This window comes from Ursus arctos, unplaced genomic scaffold (genome assembly GCF_023065955.2).
Source record: "Ursus arctos isolate Adak ecotype North America unplaced genomic scaffold, UrsArc2.0 scaffold_8, whole genome shotgun sequence".
Lineage (NCBI taxonomy): Eukaryota > Metazoa > Chordata > Mammalia > Carnivora > Ursidae > Ursus > Ursus arctos.
In genome coordinates this window covers 49846363-49869547 of record NW_026623100.1, presented here as the reverse complement: position 1 = coordinate 49869547, position 23185 = coordinate 49846363, and the positions used below count along the sequence as shown (strand labels likewise).

At 40.2% G+C, this 23185-nt stretch overlaps 1 protein-coding gene across 3 annotated transcripts in view; it reads left to right on the top strand.

Moving 5' to 3' along the window:
- ZC3H6 (zinc finger CCCH-type containing 6) overlaps positions 1-16287 on the top strand; it is a 65548-nt gene extending 49261 nt beyond the window's left edge. For 2 of the 3 annotated variants that reach the window (XM_057309083.1, XM_057309085.1), the window contains 7 exons: positions 117-233; positions 907-1020; positions 1734-1841; positions 2252-2505; positions 3768-4264; positions 5215-5448; positions 8342-16287. In XM_057309083.1, coding sequence (XP_057165066.1) covers positions 117-233; positions 907-1020; positions 1734-1841; positions 2252-2505; positions 3768-4264; positions 5215-5448; positions 8342-9807 — 2790 coding nt within the window. In that variant the 3' untranslated portion in view covers positions 9808-16287. The remainder of the gene's footprint in view (positions 1-116; positions 234-906; positions 1021-1733; positions 1842-2251; positions 2506-3767; positions 4265-5214; positions 5449-8341) is intronic. The other variant, XM_057309084.1, reaches the window with a different exon arrangement.
- Positions 16288-23185: the final 6898 nt, after the last annotated feature.

The window sequence follows — 23185 nt, the reverse complement described above, 5'->3', positions numbered from 1 at the left end:
CTCTTGACCACTTTAAATAGTAATTTGTACTGCTTTCCCAATCCATTTGACTATCCATTTTAGTACATATTTAATATTTCATATGTTGTATTCAAATTAATTTTTCTTTCTTACAGTATAGTAAACCAGGGAAAAAATGGAAGGTTATGACTCAGGAATTCATTAATCAGCACACAGTGGAACACAAAGGAAAACAAATCTGTAAATACTTTCTGGAAGGGAGATGTATTAAGGTAAATTTTCGGGGGGGCTATCATAAATCATTTTAACTTCCAAAATAGTCTTTAAAATGTAGAGTCTTTTGAGGGGGTGGTTAGTTTTTTTCATTTCTCATACAGTTGTAATAATAAAGCTGGTTCTTCAAAGTGTATCTTTATATCTTCATAAATAATAAAGCTGGTTCTTCAAAGTGTATCCTCAAAGTGTATCTATGGAAATACTGTATATCAGAGCTCATTTAATTATATTCTGGGACAGTAATATAATTTGTTGAAATCAGATTTTTTTAACAAACACATAACGCTGACTGTGTGGCAAGTACTGTTCAAAGTGGATTACAATATTAAATGTTTTAATCTTTACAGCAAGCCTATTAAGTAGTTACTGTTATTATCCCCATTTTAAACACGGCCAGACCGGGAGGTCAAATAAGTGCCCACAGTAGCTCAGCTAGAAATGGTGAGTGCTGGTGTAATCCAGGCAGCAGCTGCTGGGGCCATGCTCACTGCGCTGCCCCTGTACATAGCCACATCCGCTGTCTTGGGCAAGACTTCCAAGGGGGTGGTTTGAATTATTAGTAGATCATTATTTAAACACTGAAGATATGGCCATAGTTCCACCATGACACACCATAGAGAATACTCAATTGTTTCTTTTTTTTCTCTTTCTTTTTTTCTTTTGTGACAGGGAGATCAGTGTAAATTTGATCATGATGCAGAGCTGGAGAAGAGAAAGGAGATCTGCAAATTTTATTTACAAGGATATTGTACCAAAGGAGAGAACTGCATTTATATGCACAATATCCTTTATTAAAAAGATGTTAACCAAAATATTGAGGTTGTAAAACATTACTGAGGTTTTTCAAAATCTCTAGAAAACCTACTTTGGTTTTAAATTTAAAATAGAATCTTCTATGGTCATATTTTTTTCTCTTGATCCTGTCAAAGTGCTGATTACAGTAATAAATTTTCTAAAACCCCTCAGGAATTCCCTGAATGTAAACCACCTGAAAATGGCATAATTTTCAATAAACTTCTGAATTTAATATTTTCTTTAGAAGTTTAAAATTTGTTTCCAAAATCACAAGATAGCTTAGCTTGTAGTTTTCATGTTGGGATATTTGACTTTAACATGACCTATTGAGCCCTTTTGTTTTCTTCATAGATAGAAGCTCTTGCTACAAAATTTATTTGCTCTGTCTACAATTTTTATTGTGTAAAGTAACAGAACTTACATAATTGACATACTATAGTATTTGCTGTAACAATTATATTTTTTCTTTAAAAAATTTTCTAGCTTAATATAGTGAGGAAGATTAAAATCTTTGACTGTTTTGCTGCATAATTGAAATATTTCATCTTAAAAATTAAATTGTCTACTCTGACATGATTGTAAAAAATTCAGTACAATATATAGTAATACAGTCTTATTGACTCAGCACAGTTATGTTTTTGGGTTTAAAAATATTAGAGTTTGATTTCACTTGGTCTATTCCTTAATATTTTTATTTACATGAATTTCCATGTAAGTTCTATCATAGTGGAGCAAAATGTTACCAAGGAGACAATTGTAAATTTTCACATGATGATCTGACTAAAGAGACAAAGAAACTTTTGGATAAAGTAAGTAATATTTTTGCACTTCAATTATTTGTTAGGTCTCACCACGGATTCATTTGACTTGAATCATGATTTGTAAATCGTATTTCATAAAAGTCTGAGAAATCAAGGATTTGTTATTTTATGTTTTAATCTATGAATGTAGTGTGTTAGAAGAGCAGACATATTGGACTAGGAATTAAGAATCTTTCATTCTTACCCTTGTTCTGCCTTTAAAAAGCTAATGTACTTTGAGAAATATCCTTTACCATTTTGAACCTCATTATCAAAAATGAGTTAGCTCTCTCTGACCCATTTTAACTTCAAAATGATATTTTTCTAATAACAAAACTGGTTTATTGACATCTTCACAGTTTTTAAATGTAAGGAAGAAAGCTTGTTTTGGAATAGTAATCTTTGCCAATCATTCTTAGGTGTTGAACACGGAAGAAGAAGCCACAAATGAAGACGAACGAGAATTAGAAGAACTGAGAAAACGGGGCATAACTCCTCTTCCCAAACCACCTCCAGGAGTTGGGCTTCTGCCAACCCCACCAGAGCATTTTCCCTTTTCTGATCCTGAGGACGATTTTCAGACAGATCTTTCTGATGATTTCAAGAAAATCCCATCTCTTTTTGAAATAGTTGTAAAACCTACTGTTGATTTAGCACATAAGATTGGGAAGAAGTAAGTTAAAATTTTCAAAAATGGCATCATTTTTCCCCTTAGAGTTCTTATTAAGAAACTAACTTGAATTCCATGTTAATCATATAATTAAACTTAGGTAGAGATAGCAGATACCTGGCATTCACCCCGATTGCTCTTCCTGCTTCCTCTTTGTCTCTGCTCTCTGCTGCATGCCATCAGTGCTTCTCTCTATGGAATCCTTAACAGCTTCAGAAACCTTTCCACATAGTAACCCTGAACGACACTGCCCGGTGGATGGAGTTGGTATTTCTCCCAATTCGTTATGAAGCTACATTTGACATTGATAACGTCTTCAAATAATGGCATTAGCATGTCTCCAGAATATTTGATTCTTTTAGAGAAATATTTCCTTGGGCTGTTAGAGGAAAACCCTTGGGTAAGCTGGATCCAGATTCGCATTTGCTAACAACACCATTCCAGTCCTGCTGTCCTTTCCCAGGGTCTGTGCACCTGGGCCTTAAGTCCCATTGTCGATTATTTTAACCCTGAACACTCAGGAAAGCAATGAGATCTCAGCCAAATGAGGAACAAGAAATCTACAGGAAATGTCACAGTTAATGTGAACCATTAAAATTATTTCTATTAAGGTCAAGAAGACAGGTATGTCCACTGTTTGGCTAATATTGTAGATCAGATCCTAGCCAATGGAAAAAGAGACAGATATAATAGATATAAAGATTAGCAATGGAGAGGCAGCTCATTATTTGAGTGGTTTCCCTCAGTAAACCTGAAGGAATCAACTGACAAAACTATTAGAAATAGTAATTAAATTATAAAATGTCCAGAAAGAAGAAGAATCAAAACCTAAAGGTCTTTTTATATGCCAGCAGCAATCGATTAGAAATTGGGAAGTTGTATGTTTATATAGTGTAATTCCTAATTTTGTTATATTTAAAAAAAGGTCTGTGTATGCCTAGAAAAAGTCTAGGAGAGAACAAATCAAAAAATGTATCTTTGGGTGGCAGGATTAGAGGTGATTCTTATCTTTGTACTTTTCTGTATTTTTCAAAATATCTGTAAGGTTTAGAATAGCTGATAGTGTCAATTAAGACTGTGGGCTAAAATGAAGGCAAGATGCAGATATTGGTGTTTTCATTTGGAGATAATGTAGAATAAAGGGCTTCTTAAAAACACGTTCTGATAGTGGGAAAAAACATGTAACCAATACATATTTAAAAATATTAACATTCTTGTTTGCCTCTTTTCTTTGAACTAAGAAATATTATTCTTTCTGTCTACAGGCCACCAGCATTTTATAACAGTGCCTCACCACCAGGACCACAGTTTCAGGAAAGCAGCCCACATCCTCAACATATTTACAGTTCTGGATCAAGTCCAGGTCCTGGACCTAATATGTCTCAGGGACACAGCAGTCCTGTGATGCACCCGGGCTCCCCGGGACATCATCCTTGCGCAGCAGTGCCACACAGCCCACCTTTGCCACCTGCTCCACCTGGAATTTTAGGTCCTCACGGTCAAGCTGGAGTGCTCATTCAGCCAGATGCACCTTTGACACCACCGAGCATGAGTGGTGCTTACCATTGCTCGGGCTTTCCAGAACACATGATGAAAGTACCTAGAGAGAACCACTGTTCTCCAGGTTCCTCATACCTGCAAAGTACTGGGGAAATGCAGCTCAATACCGATTATGAGTCCCTACAAAACCCAGCTGAATTTTATGATAATTACTATTCACAGCATGCTGTACATAATTTTCAGCCACCCAATAACCCTGGTGGTAAGTTTACCTTCTCAGATAACTCTTTTTTTTTTTTTTTTTAAGATTTTATTTATTTATTTGACAGAGATAGAGACAGCCAGCAAGAGAGGGAACACAGGCAGGGGGAGTGGGAGAGGAAGAAGCAGGCTCATAGCAGAGGAGCCTGATGTGGGGCTCGATCCCAGAATGCCGGGATCACGTCCTGAGCCGAAGGCAGACGCTTAACCGCTGTGCCACCCAGGCGCCCCTCAGATAACTCATTTTTAACTTAAAATCTTTGGAGTTCTCTATTTTTTGTTAAAAAAATGGTAAGAATGTATGTTTTTAATAAAGCTTAGTAAAATGTAATGAAATTTAAGCCATAAGATAGATTTTAAATTTAGCCAAACATTTGCTACACCAGAACTTTAGATAGTTTTAAAAAAAAATATTTACAATTGGGCACCTGGGTGGCTCGGTTAAGCATCCACATCTTGGTTTCAGCTCAGGTCATGATCTCCGGGTCATGAGATCAAGCCCCGCATCTAGCTCCACGCTCAGCATGGAGTCTGCTTGCCTCTGCCTTTCCCTTCCATGCTCACTCTCTCTAAAATAAATAAAATAAAATCTTTTTTTTTTAAGATTTTATTTATTTATGTGACAGAGGGAGAGACACAGTGAGAGAGGGAACACAAGCAGGGGGAGTGGGAGAGGAAGAAGCAGGCTTCCCACCCAGCAGGGAGCCCGATGCGGGGCTCGATCCCAGGACCCTGGGATCGTGACCTGAGCTGAAGGCAGACGCTTAACGACTGAGCCACCCAGGTTCCCCAATAAAATAAAATCTTTAAAAAATATTTACAATCACATAATAATTTGATAATTGAATGTAGTTATTATTAAAGCTTCAGTTTCTTATAACTGACCGTGGTACTCTCTAGTGGAGTTCTGTGCTAAATCGGTGTCTGTGTCTTCCTGTGTTATGTGTATAGATGGGATGTGGCATGTTGACTTTGCCCAGCATCAGGCTCCCATTGTTCAAGACTCCCCTAACCGTGGGAGTGGATCTGATGGCAGCAGCAACACGACAGGCCACAGCTCCCTGCCTGCACCGGGCCTCCTCCCTGCAGTGCAGAGAGCTCTTTTTCTCAGACTTACTCAGAAGTACCAAGAAGAAGATGAACCAAGCAGCACCCAACCTCAGAGGGCACCAAGCAAGGAAGAAGGTGTGTCAGGTGTTATGATGATAGCATCTTACTTTGGATTACTCAGTTCCTAAAATGCTCTTGAATAGGTTAAAATTTGAAAAATGAGTTCCTCTGAACTCTGTTCTATTTCCGGTTTACCTTGTAGCTCCTGTCTGCTTGGAATTGATTGTGGTTTCCAGTGCCATTAATGCTTTAGTAATTAATTGCGAAGAGTTTAACCTGAAGCAGTGAGTAGATCTGAAGCTATAGTGCGAGGCCTGGCTGAAGCCCTTTATATGGAAGAAGGAAATAGAACAGGAACTGACATCTTCCAGTTCAGGAATTTTGACTTCTAGCCCAAGTTTAAAATGCTTCAGGTATTAGAGAAGTTTTTATGGGCATAGGCTGTATACTTAAGATTCTACTATATTATGAAGGAATATTATTTTTAATATAAAAGATAATGTGGAAACCTCAAGTTTACCTTAGTGTTTTTGATATTGATAAGTATACAGCAGTTAGTTAATTCAGTTAAGGAGAGAAAGCTTAATGCATCCAGTTCTTCTTACAAATTACAAAATTAGTATGTTTGCCCATTCTCTTTTATGTATATATATTTTTTATTAAGTAAATTGCACGGCCAACATGGGGCTCAAATCCATGACTCCAAGACCAAGAGTCTCATGCTTCACCAACTAAGGCAGCCAGGTGCCCGTTTGCCCACTCTTAAGCATAAAATTTATAAATTTGTAAAACTAGATAACATTAGATAGCTACAAGTTATGATATAAACATTATCTGTTACCTTTTCAAAGAAGGTAGCATTAACCCTTCATTTATTTAACATCACAGGGAAAAGAAGGATTCCCAATAAGTTAATTTCCTGTACAATTTATGTTTGTTCCTTAAAGTGCTAAAACTTAATTTTAAGAAAAAACAATTTTAATGATAATCTTTCTATAAAGTCTTGCAAAGATTTACGTTTTCATAAACAAGAAAATTACAATTTTTCTGGATATAAAATTTTGTACTATAATAATATAATTGGTGATGTTTTATGAAGGTTTTTTCTCTGTGTCCAGAAAAAATTAAATTCAATTAACGTATAGTGTATTACTAGTTTCAGAGGTAAAGTTCGGTGATTCATCAGTTGTATGTAATACCCAGTGCTCATTATATCATGTGCCCTCCTTAATGCCCGTTACCCAGTTATCCCATCCCCCAACTCCCCTCCCCTCTGGCAGCCCTCAGTTTGTTTCCTACGATTAAGAGTCTCTTATGGTTTGTCTCCCCCTCTGATTTCATCTTGTTTTATTTTTCCCTCCCTTCCCCTATGCTCCTCTGTTTCGTTTCTTAAATTCCACGTATGAGTGAGATCATATGATCATTGTCTTTCTCTGACTTATTTCACTTAGCATACCCTATAGTTCCATCCATGTCATTGCAAATGGTAAGATTTCATTCTTTTTGATGGCTGAGTAAAATTCCTTGGTGTGTATGTGTATGTGTATGTATGTATGTATATATATATATGTGTGTGTGTGTGTGTGTGTGTGTGTGTGTATACACACACACATATATACCATTATCTTCTTTATCCATTCATCTGTCAGTGGACATCTGGGCTCTTTCCACAGTTTGGCTATTGTGGACACTGCTGCTATAAACATTGGGGTGCAGGTGCCCCTTTGGATCACTACATTTGTATCTTTGGGGTAAATACCTAGTAGTGAACAGCTAGGGGGTTTTTTTGTATGTTTGTGTTCATTTTTATTAATTTTAATGCCCTTATAGTTTTAATCTATCCTTTGATAAAAAGCTGATACAAAGCTTTTAACTGTCATTTCTTATCTAATATCTCCTTTCCATTGGCCTATCTCTACTGGTATGTTTTCCTTCTGTTCTATATTCATTCTCATTCCAAAAAGGATTTAAGATTGCTTATGAAATATATTGATATGGGGGCGCCTGGGTGGCTCAGCTGTTAAGCGTTTGCCTTTGGCTCAGGGCATGATCCCAGCGTTCTGGGATCGAGCCCCACATCAGGCTCCTCCGCTGGGAGCCTGCTTCTTCCTCTCCCACTCCCCCTGCTTGTGTTCCCTCTCTCGCTGGCTGTCTCTCTCTCTGTCAAATAAATAAATAAAATCTTTTAATATATATATATATATTGATATGAGAGAATAAAATAGCATTTCCTTTTGTGGGTCCAATTTTTTTTTTAAAGAGAATCTTTTTTTTTAAGATTAAGGCCCAAAGTGTTCCCATAAAGTTAAAGTATATAAATTTCAGGATGTCAGTTTTGTTATTTTTACTTTTAAATGTTTAAATAGCTAATATATTCACATATGTCAAACATCTAAAAATATAATAAGCTATAAATGACAAATCTCTACATCATCCCTCATTTGCTTGGTTCCCATTGCTTCCTTAACCAGTACTGTTAGTGTTTTGTTTTCTTTCCAGAATTTTTTTTCTTTTTTTTTTCCTTTCTCCAGATTTTTTAAAAAAATATTTCATCCTCGTTATCTTGATAAATCCAGAGCTATGAAGCCTAAGTATTACTTGAATTAAAGAGATCCAAAACATTTTAGTATTCTTTTCCAAGAGTATTTTCTCTTCTTCCCCCACTCTATCATACTACATACACTTTTGGCCAGTCCGAATGAAAGGTCCTGACTTCTTCCTGAATGGAAGGACTTTACACATACTCTAATATCATACCTCTTTCTTAATAGGGCACAATGACTAATTTGATCATTGTCATTCCATATCTAATTTTATTCCAGTGTTGAAACTCTGGCATTTCTATGATGCATTTTCTTGAAGTTAGACTGCACTAATTCCGGAAATTTTAAGTGTTTTTTTTAATTATCTTAATTAAGGTCAAATATGAATGCTTCATTCTTTACAGTAAGTTTTTGTCTGTATTTAGATGATACTGTTAACTGGTATTCCAGTAGTGAAGAGGAAGAAGGAAGCAGTGTGAAGTCAATCCTGAAAACATTACAGAAACAAACAGAAACTTTCAGGAATCAGCAACAGCCTTCCACAGAGCTCAGCACTCCTACTGACCCAAGACTGGCTAAAGAGAAAAGCAAAGGAAACCAAGTTGTTGACCCTCGACTTAGGACTATCCCAAGGCAAGACATGAGAAAATCTTCTGAATCTACCCCACTGGATCTTAGGCTTGCGTGGGATCCCAGGAAATTGAGAGGGAACGGAAGCGGTCATGTAGGATCTTCTGTTGGCGGAACAAAGTTTGATTCACATCACGCAAATGCTGGCTCTGTCAAACACAAGAGAGGAGATGATGATGATGAAGACGCAGAAAGAGAATTGAGAGAAAAAGCTTTCTTAATACCTTTGGATTCTTCCCCTGGCATAACGCTCCAGGATCCAAGGTCACAGCTGAGGCAGTTCAGTCACATTAAAATGGATATTATCCTAACCAAACCCAACTTTGCAAAACACATCGTGTGGGCTCCAGAAGACTTACTTCCAGTCCCTTTACCTAAACCTGACCCAGTATCTTCAATCAATTTACCTCTGCCCCCTCTTATCGCTGACCAGAGGCTCAATAGGTTATGGAGTACAAAAAGTGATCTTCATCGGAACACGGTGCCCATTGATTCAAAATCAGCAGCCAAAGCCAAAGTGAACACCACAAACAGAGAAGGCTACCTAGAACAATTTGGAGACTTACACAGTTCAGGAAGTAAATTAGGAGATCCTAGGCTGCAAAAAAATTTTGATCCTAGACTTCATAGACTGCACAGTACAGAGTCCCACGCAGCGGTTATGAAGGACTCACATACATTAAAGGGCACCCCTCACTTAGCCAGATCTAACCCTGCCTCATCCCAGCCCTCAGGGGCAGCGACTAGTAGTTCTGGGCCGGGGGCTTTGCCTCCATATGCCCCTAAACTCTCCTCTTCAGCTGGCCTTCCCCTGGGAACTCCAAGTTCAGTTCTTAGTGGCATTAGTTTGTATGACCCTAGGGAGCATGCTTCACCGTCTGCATCAGAGCTAGCAACAGAAAATCCAGAGAACCAGAAAAAAAGTGGTGGTTTAAAGAGTAGTGAGAAAAATGAGCCTTCTGGAGAAGCAGTCCTGCCACAGAAAACCAGTGCGAACGTGGAAGTCGCCGCGGATGGGCCGGCTGACCCACAGGCTGATAGTCTCAGGAGTCCTGGTGTGGTTCAGGTCCCAGCAGTGCACAGTCTTCCTATTCAGGCATTAACAGGCTTAATTAGACCCCAGTACAGCGATCCAAGGCAGTCCAGGCAGCCAGGACAGATGAGCCCCACCCCAGAAAGTGATCTCAGTAAAGAACCAGATGACAAATCTCTGAAAGAGGTTTTTAAAACTTTTGATCCAACTGCTTCACCATTTTGTTAGCTATCGTGTAATTAAGCAATTCTTTTCACTCTGTGACTGTTGCAGTCCTCTGCTGTTTTGTAACTGGTTTACCTCTATAGTTTATTTATTTTTAAATTATAAATACTTTTCAGCTGCTAGTATCAGAACCACATGAAGTTATATCCTCTAAAGCCTGTGGTATTTTATATAATATTTTTATAACTTTAAGAGACTGTAGTAATTGACATAGAAACCTATATATCATGTTAGCTTCGGTAAAAGTACTTTTATCGTAAATAAACCATCATGAACTCGACACTCTGCCCAAGTGTATGCCAGTCGTCTTTCATAATCCATGTTTAGATAAATGATTACCACTTTTATATGGTTGTTAGTTTCAAGCAATATGATGTACATTACTTTTGAGCAACAACAGTATTTTGACTAGGGTCTTCTCTATTTGTCAACACAGAATTGATTAATATGTAATGCTAACTGCTAACTAAAATGTAAAATGAAGTAAAGAAAACTTTTTAAAATCACAATCAGCAGAGCAGTTCGTGTTTAAGGGCATCACTTTTATTAGTATTGGCAATATTATTTGTGTAAATGAAGCATTTGAATGTCATATCTTTTAAAAGTATTTTATTGCATACTGTATCATAGCAGTTGGAGATACATAGATTGTTTTTGCTAACGTGAAAAATCCCCCAAGTTCTCTAACATAACTTTTTAAATTTGATTTTTCATATTAAATAGTTCTGAGTTCTTGCTGTGTTACATCGTGAGGTTTATGTGTTTCAATGTTTTTTGTCTTTAGCAGCATAATTTATATTACTTTTTCAAATGATGTAGCTGCAATAATTGTATTCATCATGACTTTGGTAATTTTTAACAAAATTTTAAAAGATCCAGTGACAGTCTGTAGTGATTATTGCATTGATAATGTTTTAAATGTCCAGGTTCTATATTTTAAATAGCAAGAAAACACAGAGATGGCATAATCAACTGTATACAGCTACCAATAAAGAAGCTCTTTCAGATCTCTCCTGACTGGCATTCTGTAACAGAAGAGACTGCCTGGTGTTTTAAATGTTTTCATAGTTTGGAAATCCCCGAAATTGATTAGAAATTGTATTTTTATGAAAAATAATTTGTATTCATTCTTGTGTCTTTTGTGCAGTATATAAATAATGGCAGCCCTATTTGTTTTATACATATATTATTTATAACAGAAACTGAGTATTACACTGATATCCATATCTTGAACTGGACGCGTTGACTGCATTTGCTGGTAACAGCTCCAATAAGGAACTTGAGACGGAGCATTTCACTCTAAAAGATAATGCAAGTGAAGAAAGTTGGTCCTTGGATGAAAATAACTACGCTTGAGAAGTAATCTCAAAAATATACAGCAAAATATTTCTGTGGGAACCTAACACTCAGCTAGCATATGGTTTAATATCAATGCATATTTTTTCTATTCACTTCATTTTTTTTTTTTTTTTTTTGCTTTGATTCCATGCTTAAATGGGGTTGCAGCTAAGTGAATAGGAACTCTGCTTATCTAAGAAGTTCACGGTGCTCTAAGTGGAAGGACAGTTGTTCAAGGGGATGTGAATTTTTACTATTTATACTTTGGTTACATTGTTGCCTAAAATGGCTCTGGATAACATTTTTTGGTTAAAAAATGCACTTTAAAGCCACCATAGAAAGTATTTTCTGATTTACTGCCCACATGAACTTCTATTGTTAATTGAAAAGTCAATAAGTGGTTAAAACTGACAGAAAAAAGTATGTGTGTATGTATACACACATACACTTATATACGTACATATATATAATACTACTTTATCAGGAAAAGATCAGTAAAATTGCTGAGTTTTAGTAATTAAACTGAAATTTTTAGCAAACCTTTAATTCCCTCTTGTACTTTATAATTACATTAAGTAATGATGTTCATATTTTAAATATTATACAAAAAAGATAATTTGGCTTGTTAAAGATCCAAATAGAATCCAAATTCTTAACAGAAGATCCTTTTTACTTAAGAGAGGTGTTAAAAGATTAATTAAAAAGTAAGGTTTAAAAATCATTAATGCAAATTATCATGTCTATTTGCTCAATATTCTTGAGTCCCTATTATGTCAGCTAGTGTACTAGACGCTATTTTATAAGAAAGCGTGGGCATAGTTTCAAATTTAACAATGTATTTTATATGAAAATGTTTTATTTATGTTTAAATTATAATTTTAATTTTTGGTCTTTTTTAATCAAGATAACTTTAGCTTAGGGGTAGTCTATCATATCCTGTCAATTGAGATTATTTTAATCTTCCTTTTTCCTTTTTCTCACCAAAATTTAATAAGTAGCCATTTTCCCTGATGAATAAGGTCTTCTTTAAGATGAATTAGTGTTTGTTAGAATCCATGTAAAGTTGATTTACACTAGCACACTGGAAAATACTTTATGTCCCTATTCTCATAAGCCAAACATTTACAGGTAACAGAAATAATTGTGTCCTAAAAGAGTCTGGATGAGACTTATTGATTGAGGTGTAACTTAACTATTCCTGCTGGTTTGTGACAGAAGGTTTATACCTGGTTACTGTGATGTCGAGTAGAATGGGGTATACATCAGAGTGTTGAACTGGAATACCCAGGTGACCATAATTTAGTTTGGACAGCTACTTTCCCACAGTTTAATGTTTAGTTTTTGCTCCAGACTCCTGTCTCGGGAGCTTTCCCAGTTAGGACTTCATTCTGAACCTGAAAGTAAACCAAATACTGGAGTGATTTCAAATTCTGCTTCAGCAATTACATCTGCTTCTGTAGGGACCCTCTGTGTTACCCAGCTGCATGTGCCAAACCCCAGAATTAGGTTGCAACTGAAACAGCCTAATTATAGGATGATGTTTGCTTAGGTTTCTGTTTGTCTTTTAACTTGCCATAAGGACTAGTTTTCCTTGCTTGTCCTACTTATATTAAGAGTGGAAGAATAGTTGATTAGTAAAGAAATCCTGTATGAGTGTACATATAAGCCACTTTGCTGAATTAATTAGAAAAAGAGAAGGAAAAGGAGAACTCAGGAGGGCTGGGGGCTTAAAGACAATGAATTCATATTCTTGTTCTGAATTGATTTGTAGGTGTCGTTTCTCAATGTCCAGTTCCTTATCTGTGAAATGGGTATAATTTTGACTGCTCACAGATTTGAGGTAAGGAGTGAATGAATTCTTAAAGTATTTTTAAATGTAAAATTGGTTTATAACTTTCACAGACGTAATCATTACACTTCCACCAGGGTACATCAAGCTGTACAAATTCCAAAATAACATCATTTGTGCGGTTCACCAATTTTATGTTGTTTCAGATGATATATATTAAAGACACAATAGAATTGCGTGAGAGGTTGTTTTAGAGAATATTAACCCATCAAGTTAGCAACTCCCTTTAACATTTTGTGTGTTGGTAAGACACAGGACTTTTGTAATTTAGAGCTGTGTGGACTAGTAGCATCTATTCAAGATCTGACCACTCTGCCCATTTTATACAAGTTGGATATTGATGGAGGGTTAAAAATGCTACGACAGTCCATGTTGCATGGTGTATTTGCTTCGATTATAACATGTGTGGTGTGGGCAAAGTGGCCAGTTTATTCATTATAAAAGCCATTGGCTCTTAGAAACGATGGAGATGTTTACTCCCACTTCTTAGTATGTATTTCTGCAAGCACATGACAATTAGTTCTTTCTGAGTGACCACTTGCTTGATAAAGGTTTCATTTTCCTTTGGTTCATGGTAACTTAAAGTTTGGAGGTTCCTAGGAACCTAAATGTGAGGTCTTGTCAAAATCCTTCCAGTTGCACAATGCAAAGTCAAGGTAGAGATGTTCTCCCTGATTTTATCCTTCTGGGCTTGGGCCTACACCTCAGAGAGGTGGTCTGTGCCAAAGGCACAGACTTGCAGGTGTGGTCTGCGGTCAAGTGGTCCACTGATAGGGCCCCTGCAAACTTTGGTAACTGGGCTTTTGTGAATATCTAAAATGAAGAGTTGTAATTATCTTTTCAGAAATGGGTTGCAACACTTGATCATATTTATGGTCAAAATTAAGTCTAGTAGGATATATAAGTCATTAGTGAGCAATTAGTTTAAATAAGGCTTAGTTTAGGAATGTAAGCTTTAACAAAATGTAACTGAACAGGGCTTGAGTGTTTAAAGCTGTTTTCCTCACGTATGCATTATGATTTAGCCTTTATGTAATGCCTTTCCTCTACGGAGTTTACTGTGATCTACAGAACCGGTTTCAGTGGCTCCCCATCACCAAGTTGCAGGGGTTTTGTTTTTGAGTATTTTATCAGCAGTGTCTGCCAGTTGTAATAGAGCCCAAATTAACCTGCTTTTCTTGGAAAGGACTAAGGACCTAAGAAAGGACTTTAGGTTAACATCAACATAATATTTAGAATTTCTAATTCTTAAATAAGAAATAAAAAGCACATTTTAAGTGGTATTATATGCTTTTGGAGGCAGGACCGGTATGTGCCTCCTTGCTTTGCTGTTTCCCCACAGCAACAAGCCTGGTTCTAGGCACAGGGTGGCTTCTTTGTTAATTGCTTGTTAACTGCTTCCCGACATCCATCCAAGTTTAGATTTCGATGTGGCAGAGCCATTCCATGATTGTACCCAAGAGTACAATTCATAAAGTATACCTCCTTCAGTAGACACAAGGCACCTACCTTCTCTCTCCTTTTTTTTCTTGCCTCCCCTCTCCCTCTCTCAACCAAACAATGTGAAGGTAGGGTTACGGCAGCTTTACTTATTAGAAGTTAAATGTTTCTACAATAATTCAGTACTCTAAGAGCCCTCCAGATTTACAAGATTACTACTTCATGATGGAAGTTTGAATTGATCAATAATTTATTCCTGTAGATCTATGCAGGATTCTTTCTATAGCCAGAAAGAACTGCATAGTCAGAGCCGTATTTTTACCTTAAAATATGTTTCTTTAATTTCTCTCTTGCCCTTCTCAAAATATCAACCACAATTCTGAAGGTATGCCTAACCTAGTGAATTTCCAGTAACATTTAATTTTTTATTTTTATCCCAACACCTTGAACGGTAATTTACTCTTTAAAGTCATGACTTGGACTCTACATTGGGTCTTGTGTGTTCCTTAATACCCTTCATTCGCCTTTGGAATAGAACAGTCATATGTTACAGTGGGCAAAATCATTGTGGGCATAGAGAAAATCTATTTCTTCAAACAAGATTGTGAGTTCTTAGACTAGTATTCTATAGTCTTGTATATCCTTGAATCTCTTGTTTTTAAAACTTTGAATTTGTCAGAAAAAGTTAACATATAGCTAACTATAGCATTTTAGAAAAATATTAGCTCTCTGAATTACCAGTCCCCACACTTCCTGGCTCATTACTGATTTTCATACTTCTGTGAGGGTATTAAGGTTAAGAGGAGCAGTAGAATTTGCATTAGCTAATATTATTTTGTCAGAGGTCTGATATATAGTTTATTGTAAAAGAATTAAATATATAGAGCCCGCCCCCAAAAAACTAGCCATGTTATTCCCAAACCTCCATTATGAGCAATATTTTAGTGTTAGTTGTCAGTGATAGACTATACATTTTATAGGCTTTTTAAATAGAGAAAGTGAAAAATTATAAACTAATCATTATTACAAGAGGTTTTTGTCCACCTCCGTTTTACAGACATTTGCCCTCCAGTTGTTTGAGAGGGAAGTCAAATAAGAGAGGAAAATATCTTTTCAAGAGGTGGAATGATATTTCCTTATAAAAGTGACAATCAAGAAGTAGTCATTTGTATACTTACTTGCCAAAGTTTTAAAAAGAATTTTACATTCCTGACCCTAAATCCCCTGCTCCCCGACCCAAGATTCAGAAAGGGCTCAGCAGAGACCCAGGTTTCCAGGGCCCAGGTCATTTTGGTTTTAGTCCAGGGCTTCTATGCCTGCACATGACAAAGGCATTGATGGCGCTGTGTCCTAGGACGCAATGTGTGTCCAGGGTGGGGGTGGGGGGGAACTGGAGGGGGACGTTCTGTGTCCAGACTTACGATCATCCATTTTCTATCAGACCCACAAGCACCATCTGTGGGCTAAAATGCAGGTCAGACCTATTCAGAATGAGGCGGGATTTTAAAACAGAGCAAAAATTTCTAGTGTTATTATTTCAATTCCCCAAGTCATATCTCAAACGTTGGGGAAATGCTGCCTTGACTGTTTCACTTTGCAAGGTTTTTGAGATCCCCATCTAGTAAGTTAACGGAACTGTTAATCTACTCTCTGTTCAAAAGTTACCAGCAGGGTGTATTTTGCCGAATTGATAAATTATTCTACTTAAGGACTAACAAATCATTTGAGAAAATCAGGAATATTATTTCTTCTCATTTACTAATAACTTTCCAAGTTACGTTCTGTTGTTGCGAGTTTCTGTAATTTTTTTCTGTGACACCTTTCTATCGTCTGACTTTAAATAAAAAGTTTTCTGATAATATCTGTCTGACACCGTGTTGCTTTTCTTTAACAAATCTTTATCATTTAAAGACAGAATACAGGGGCGCCTGGGTGGCTCAGTCGATTGAGCATTTGGTTCTTTTTTTTATTTTATTTTTTAAAGATTCTATTTATTCATTCGACAGAGAAAGAGACAGCCAGCAAGAGAGGGAACACAAGCAGGGGGAGTGGGAGAGGAAGAAGCAGGCTCCCAGCGGAGGAGCCCGATGTGGGGCTCGATCCCAGAATGTCGGGGTCATGCCCTGAGCCGAAGGCAGACACTCAACGACTGAGCCACCCAGGCGCCCCTGAGCATTTGGTTCTTAATTTTGGCTCAAGTCACGCTCCTCAGGGTCCTGAGATCAAGCCCCATGTTGGCTCTGTCTCTGTGACCAGCTGGGAGTCTGCTTGAGATTCTCTCTCTCCCTCTCCCTCTGCCCCTGCCCCTGCTCATGCATGCTCTCTCTCTCTCTCTCTTGTTCTCTCTCTAAATAAGTCTTTAAAAAATCATAAAGACAGACTACAGGGGATCATGTACTCATGTAAGAATGTACAACTGGAGCCCATCGCAGGCCTTCCTGAAAGCGAGGGATGGCAGTCCTTCAATGGCCCTTTAGTACACAGAGATTGTGCTTTACTTAGCCACACAGCTCCGTAGCATCTGAAGTCCTATTTCCTGATATTGCCTTTGTTCTGGATATGTAAGCATCTCTTACATTAGCTTACATTAATTTTTGATTAAATGATCTGAATCTGAGAGGTTGCTAGCAAATGCTCTGCTCTGCTCTTCAAGACCAGAGTAGAACACACCTCACTGCAGAGGAAGGGCTCCCAGCAATGGGGTAGGCACTTCCCTTCGAGATCGGGAGCAACAAAGAAGTGACGAATCTTGCATCCCTCAAAGGTCCGGAAGCCTCATCAAAAGATGTTTTCTGGTTTCTGTTCTAGTATGTTCAGTGGCCAAGACACACTGTCTTGAATAAGGGGGCCTAGCAGATTCCCGGATTTAATTATTGAGCAACTCTATAGAAAGGTCTTTTTTGAGAACTGGCTGTCTTGTCCTGGTGCACAGTATCCTGAGCAGTGGGACCCTGGGCAAGTCAGGACTTCCCTGAGCCTCACTCTCCTCATGGACAAAATCAGGATCCATCACTCCTTTAAGAAAGATTGTTTGAACGTTCAGCATAGGCTATTGGGTGCTGGGTTACAGCGAGGGCTAAGATGGGCTGCTTTCATAGTCTGCATTTCCCCCAATGAAACATGTATGTGAAACCCGGTCTGCAAAATGGGTAAAAGTGGAGACATTCTGGCTGAAGTTGGGGTGGGGTGCTGAATCCCACACCTACATCACCTCAAAAGAACAGGAATGCCTGTGAGAGCCCTAATCTAAGTCCCCCCACCCCCCATCCCCCACGGCAACCGGCTCATTGTAGAATGCAGCTCTAGCTATCACGGCTGCCTCTCACTGCCTTTAAAGCCCTCCGTGATTTCCCTTATCTGCCCAAAAAGTCCGAACTCTGCGGCGTAGCAGTAGTCCAGGCTCTTTTCCCCGTGCCTTCCCCCCTCTGGCTGTCAACCGCTGGGTCGGCAGAGAACAAATTGTTCTCTCTGTGGATGAGCTGAAGTTTGTCCTCTGTTGCACCTTGAGCTCTTTTCCTATTTGCCTCAATCTCCCCCGGGGACAAGGGAGGACACACAGGCTCTGTTCCTCAGCAGGGGCTCCGTCAGTAGTGACTAGGGGGAGGCAGACCGGGATCCCAAATCCGAGGCCTTCCTCCATACAGGTGGCACACTTCCAGGTCCCACAGCCTTTTCAAAAGTCTACAAAAATGTTTGAGACTTGAAAAAGAATTTCGATTTAAAAATGTTATAAGAAATCGTAAATGTGAAATGTTTAATTTTGGAAGCAAAGTTATTAAGTATTTTCATACTGTTTATAATGAATAATTATATAAGTATATATTTTACACATACATATAAGCACATCCATAAATAAATGTACACAGACACGCTTAGTGTAAAGGATGGGTGCATTTATGATGCTGGAGTGAGATCTTTAGAAATGAGAGTACTTAGGGCCTATGGAGGTCAACACAGGCTCCTGCTTCCAACCCAGAATCTAAAACCAAGAAATATCCTGGAATAGAGGAAATGGAGTTTATTCTATAAACCTGGAGCTTCACTCTTGTTAATTATGTTTCTATATCTATATCTATATATGCAAGAAAAATGGGGAGTCCATCTGCATAGTTGTCTGTGCTTTGTGAAAGATGTTTAACAGGAAGGTATTTTAGCTAGTTGTGAATAACTCCTGTGCTTTATGTATTAGTTCAGCAAATATTAAGCGTCTATTCTCTGTCAGGCTCAGCAATAGGCCCTGGGGATTCAAACGCAAAGGGGACAGATGGGCTTGGAGTTTACAGCTGAATGGAGGAGCCTAACATGCCGTGAGCATGTAATTCCAGGGGGCCAAGTGCCATTTCTCAGGGCTGCTGAGTCGCAGGGCGCTTGGAGAAGGACGCGGCTGCAACTGTCCTTCTCTTCCCGGGAGGAACTTGTGTCAGCCCCTTACGGGCAGGACCGCTGAGTCTGATCGCCCTCTGGAGGCCGTGTGGAATAACGGCTCACAGAGGGAGCACCAGGTCCATCCCGCACACATCTTCCGCGAACACGGAAGGCTTGGCGCTCTGTCCTTGGCTTTAGGGGTGAACTGATTAGACACACACACACGCGCACGCACGCACGAGACAGATCCCATCCTGCGGCAAGATTCAACCCGGCTTCACCCCACCCCCGAGTTGGTACCTGTCTCCCTCACACGCCTTTCCAAAAGCCTCCCCTCCCAAATGTCTGGAGTCCTGCGAAGGGCTCTCTCGGCCTCCTCACTGCGACACTGGGGAAGAGTCTGGTGCCTGAGGAGACAAGCCCGTCCTTAAAGTGCTTCGCTCTGACAGCACAGTGGATCTTCAGTAGGGGCTGAAGGCTGGCTCCTCATTCCTGCTCTGCCTTGTGCTTGGGGTGAAGGATATGAAGCCAGAAAGCGACGTGAAGTTGCAAATTAGAAGGGTGAAATGGCAACAACGGGGAGCCTGGGTGCTCAGTCCGTGGAGCGTGGAGTGTCTGAACTCGTGGTCTCAGCTCAGGCCTTCATCTCAGGGTTATGAGTTCAAGCCCTGTTTTGAGCTCCACACTGGGTGTGGAGCCTACTTAAAATAAAATGAAATAAAATAAATAAAATGGCAACGGTGTGGAGGAGAGAATAGGTGGAGGTGGGATGGAATAAAGGTCCTTAAAAAAAACCCAGCCAGCAAAGGGGAAGACTGCAGAAAGGAGGCCGACAGAGGAGAGAATGTCAAGGAGGAAGAAGTCCCTGGAGTTGGCTGAGTCGAGAACTCAGGGAGACTGAGTTCTGGGAAGAGCCCATTGCATCTGACACATTGGAAAAAAATGAAAAACTAAGCCAGATTTTTGAAGAATTGGTGGATGGTAAAGAAACAAAACAGCAGTGGTAGACTAATATTTATAGGAACTTGGTCCTGAATAGTAGGAGATCATCCAGCGAATGTTTCTGAAAAAGGGAGACTCAAACATGAGCCAGAGAAAAGGGAGTTCAAAAGATGGCCGAGAGAGAGTAACAGACCAGTTCTGTGCACACACACCCGGCCCGAAGGCACGAAAACACCGGATGAAACGTACAAAACAAGAGTCCTCAGTCTTGGACTCCGGGCAGCACGGGATAGTCGTCCTTAAGAGACATTAAACCCAACGGGCAAATTCACACTCCTAGTTGCAGATTTCAATACCCCGCCATCCAAGTGGGTAGAAAAAGTAGAATGAACATCAGGGAGGATATTCTTACCCAGGACATGTGGAACATTGATCAAGATAAGACTATAACCCAGGCCACAAAACAAAGCTCAAAAGATTTAAAAGGATTCAGATAATACAAAGAATGTTTTCTAACCACAAAGGAATCAAATGAGAAATTAAAACAAAAAAATCTGAAAATTCTCCCCAAATACTTTGAAACTAAATAACACCATTGCAAATAATCCATAGGTCAACAAAGAATTCAAAAAGGAAATTAGAATGCATAACGAGAAAGAAAACAATAAAAATTGGAGGATAATCCTGAAGTCGTGCTTAGAAATTAGAGCAGGAAAAGCCTGTATTAGAAAAGAACAGGGGCACCTGGGTGGCGCAGTTGGTTAGGCGTCCAACTCTTGATTTCTACTCAGATCAGGATCTCGGGGTCTTGGGATCAAGCCCCTCATCAGTCTCCGAGCTCAAGCAAGGAGTCTGCTCGTCCCTCTCCCTCTGCCCCCGCCCTCAGCTCGTGCTCTCTCTCTCAAATAATTAAATAAATAAAATCTTTAAAAAGAAAAGAAATGAACACTACAGAACAATGATCTCCCCTCCTACATTCAGAAACTTGAGAGCAAGTTAAGCCCAAAGTCATGAAAAGAAAAATATTAAAGAGAAGGAATCCACGAAGTAGAAAACCGACATCTTAGAAAGTCAATAAAACCAAAAGTTGGTTACTTAAAAAGATACGTAACATGGAGAAATGTCTACATCAATCTTTCCGACGACAACATCGGAGGAAATCTTGTGACCTAAGTGAGGCAAAGAGTCCTTGGGAGCTGGGAAGGGACCTCACAGTCACCTTGCTGGAGGAAAGAAGCCAGAGGGGAAAGAGAGAGTGCTACCACAAGATCCCAGGTTTGTAAAAATCCTAGAGAACGCAAACTAATCTTTACGCAGCAACAGCAACGCAAGCAGCCCTGGTAGGGACCCCATCCCAGGCTAACACCACCTCGGCTTCCCCATACCCAGAACTCAACCGACCTCCCCAATTCAACCTACAAACCTTCCAGTACCTGGCTTCCTGTACCCCTGGGACTGTGCTCCCTTTGCAATGCCGTAATAAAGGCTTCAGCTGACGGGGCTTGGATGTTTTTCTCCCTCCTTCCACAGTCTATATGTGATGTTCCTTCTAAGCCCAGAAACAGAAGCATCCTTTCCAGGAGGAGATCAGCCTCACCAGGGGCTCAGGGACAGTCTCCCGGAACCTGGAACACGGCCAGGGCAGCTCTCTGTGAGGCCCAGCCCCGGCCACCTCACCCCTGCCTGACCCACTACATCACCCTGTGTCCCCACAGGCTGATTCCGCCTAAAAGGCCCTCCCCACCCTGGGGAGCCCATCTCACAACAACAGAGAGTCTGACTCGGGGAATACTTCTCAGCCTTTATAAGGCTTCTTCAACCAGGGCTGCTACTGTTGGAGGCCCTTTCGTGCTGGTTTTTCGCAGGCCCAGCTCATCACAGTCCAGGTCTGAAGTTTCTCGAAGTCTGTGCCTTAGCAGTTTTCTTCTCCACTGCACGCAGAAGGCGGCAACTTCCAATTCTTCTGGGTCTGAGGAAGGTTGTCTCAAGCCCTGGAGGAGAGAGAGGTAATTTTGGGTACTGGGGGACACTGTGCACACTCATTGGAGCTCTTGATCTGTTAGGGGACTCCGCCGAGTGAGGCTGGAGCTGATTTTCTGACATTCGGACCCTAATTTTTTAAAGTTAATTTACTTATTTATTTATTTATTAAACTGTACTCCCAATATGGAGTTCGACTCCAAGAGTCACGTGCTCTTCTGACTGAGCCAGGCCAGGCACCACAGTCCCTATTTTAAAAGAGATCAAGGAACTGTGTTTGAAGAGGTCCTCTGACTTAAAGCCCACTCATTCACTCACTCACGAAAAAAGCATAACTGAACAAACGTCGCCATCGAATGTTCTGAGAATGTAGCCAATTAAAGATTCTCTCTCTGCCCCCAAATTCTGCCTCCTTTTGGATCTCGCTTTGCTTTGCTTTATGCAAACTACCCGTGGGTCTTTGACCCGTGGCCTAAGTGGAACCGGGACACCGGTGCACGCTGCCAGGACCCAGCCCCACTCTCGGGTTCTCCGGCACTCAAGCAGCCTGGAGACTGGGCTGTGGGGACCGGCCCCCCCCTCGAGTGGTGCTGCGGGGTCCGTGGCGGGCTGGGACGGTGGCCAAGCCAGCAGGGAGGGAGAGACACTGCTCCCGAGGGGCCAGGCCTGAGCTTTTCTCTGAGCCTTCTTCATATCCAAGAGACTGGAACCTATAGCTAAAATCTGCACATGTTTCAAATGCTTTCCACTGGGTGTGTCCATTCTATGGACTCTTCGAGCTAACTGGTACCAGGTGTCCTTCAGCCTGACATGAACATTCCCTTTCGATTTACTTAGCACCGCCATGAAGCAGCCCGCAATTCTAGGTGTGCGGCTTCACGGAGCCGACTTTTTAAAAGGTGAATTCCAGTGCAGTTCACACCCAGGGTCTGTTAGTCTCAGGGGACCATCCGGTGCTTCGACACTTCCATACGGCACCCGGGGCTCATCACAGCTGCGCGGGGAGTTTACAGTTCAATAAACGTTCCTCTCAGCCCGTGACCCCGAGCCCCGGTCCTGGGCGCGTGTGGTCTCCGCCAGGATGCCGGCTGCCGGCGTCGCACTCACCCGGACACTTGCGGCTTCCGTGGTCCTCGCCGTCTTGCAGACGGCCCGGAGGAGCTGCCGCGCGCTTTCCAGAAGGAGCTCTTCGGAGGACCGGCTTCTTGCCAGAGACGCCTTTACGCTTGAGCGTTTGCGGGAGGGAAGCAGACAACATCACACCAGGTAAGGCCCGCAATCTCAAATAAATCAGTACCAGAAGGTTCTAAAACGGGCGCCTCTTTTTGTCGGGACGATAAAGGCAAAATTTCACGTGTTAAAATAAAACGTCTATTTTAACCCTAAGAAAGCATGACTCGTACAGTATCTACAAATTAACAAGGAGTGTGGTTTTAAAGAAAATAACGGAAGAGAAGAGCAGAGCGC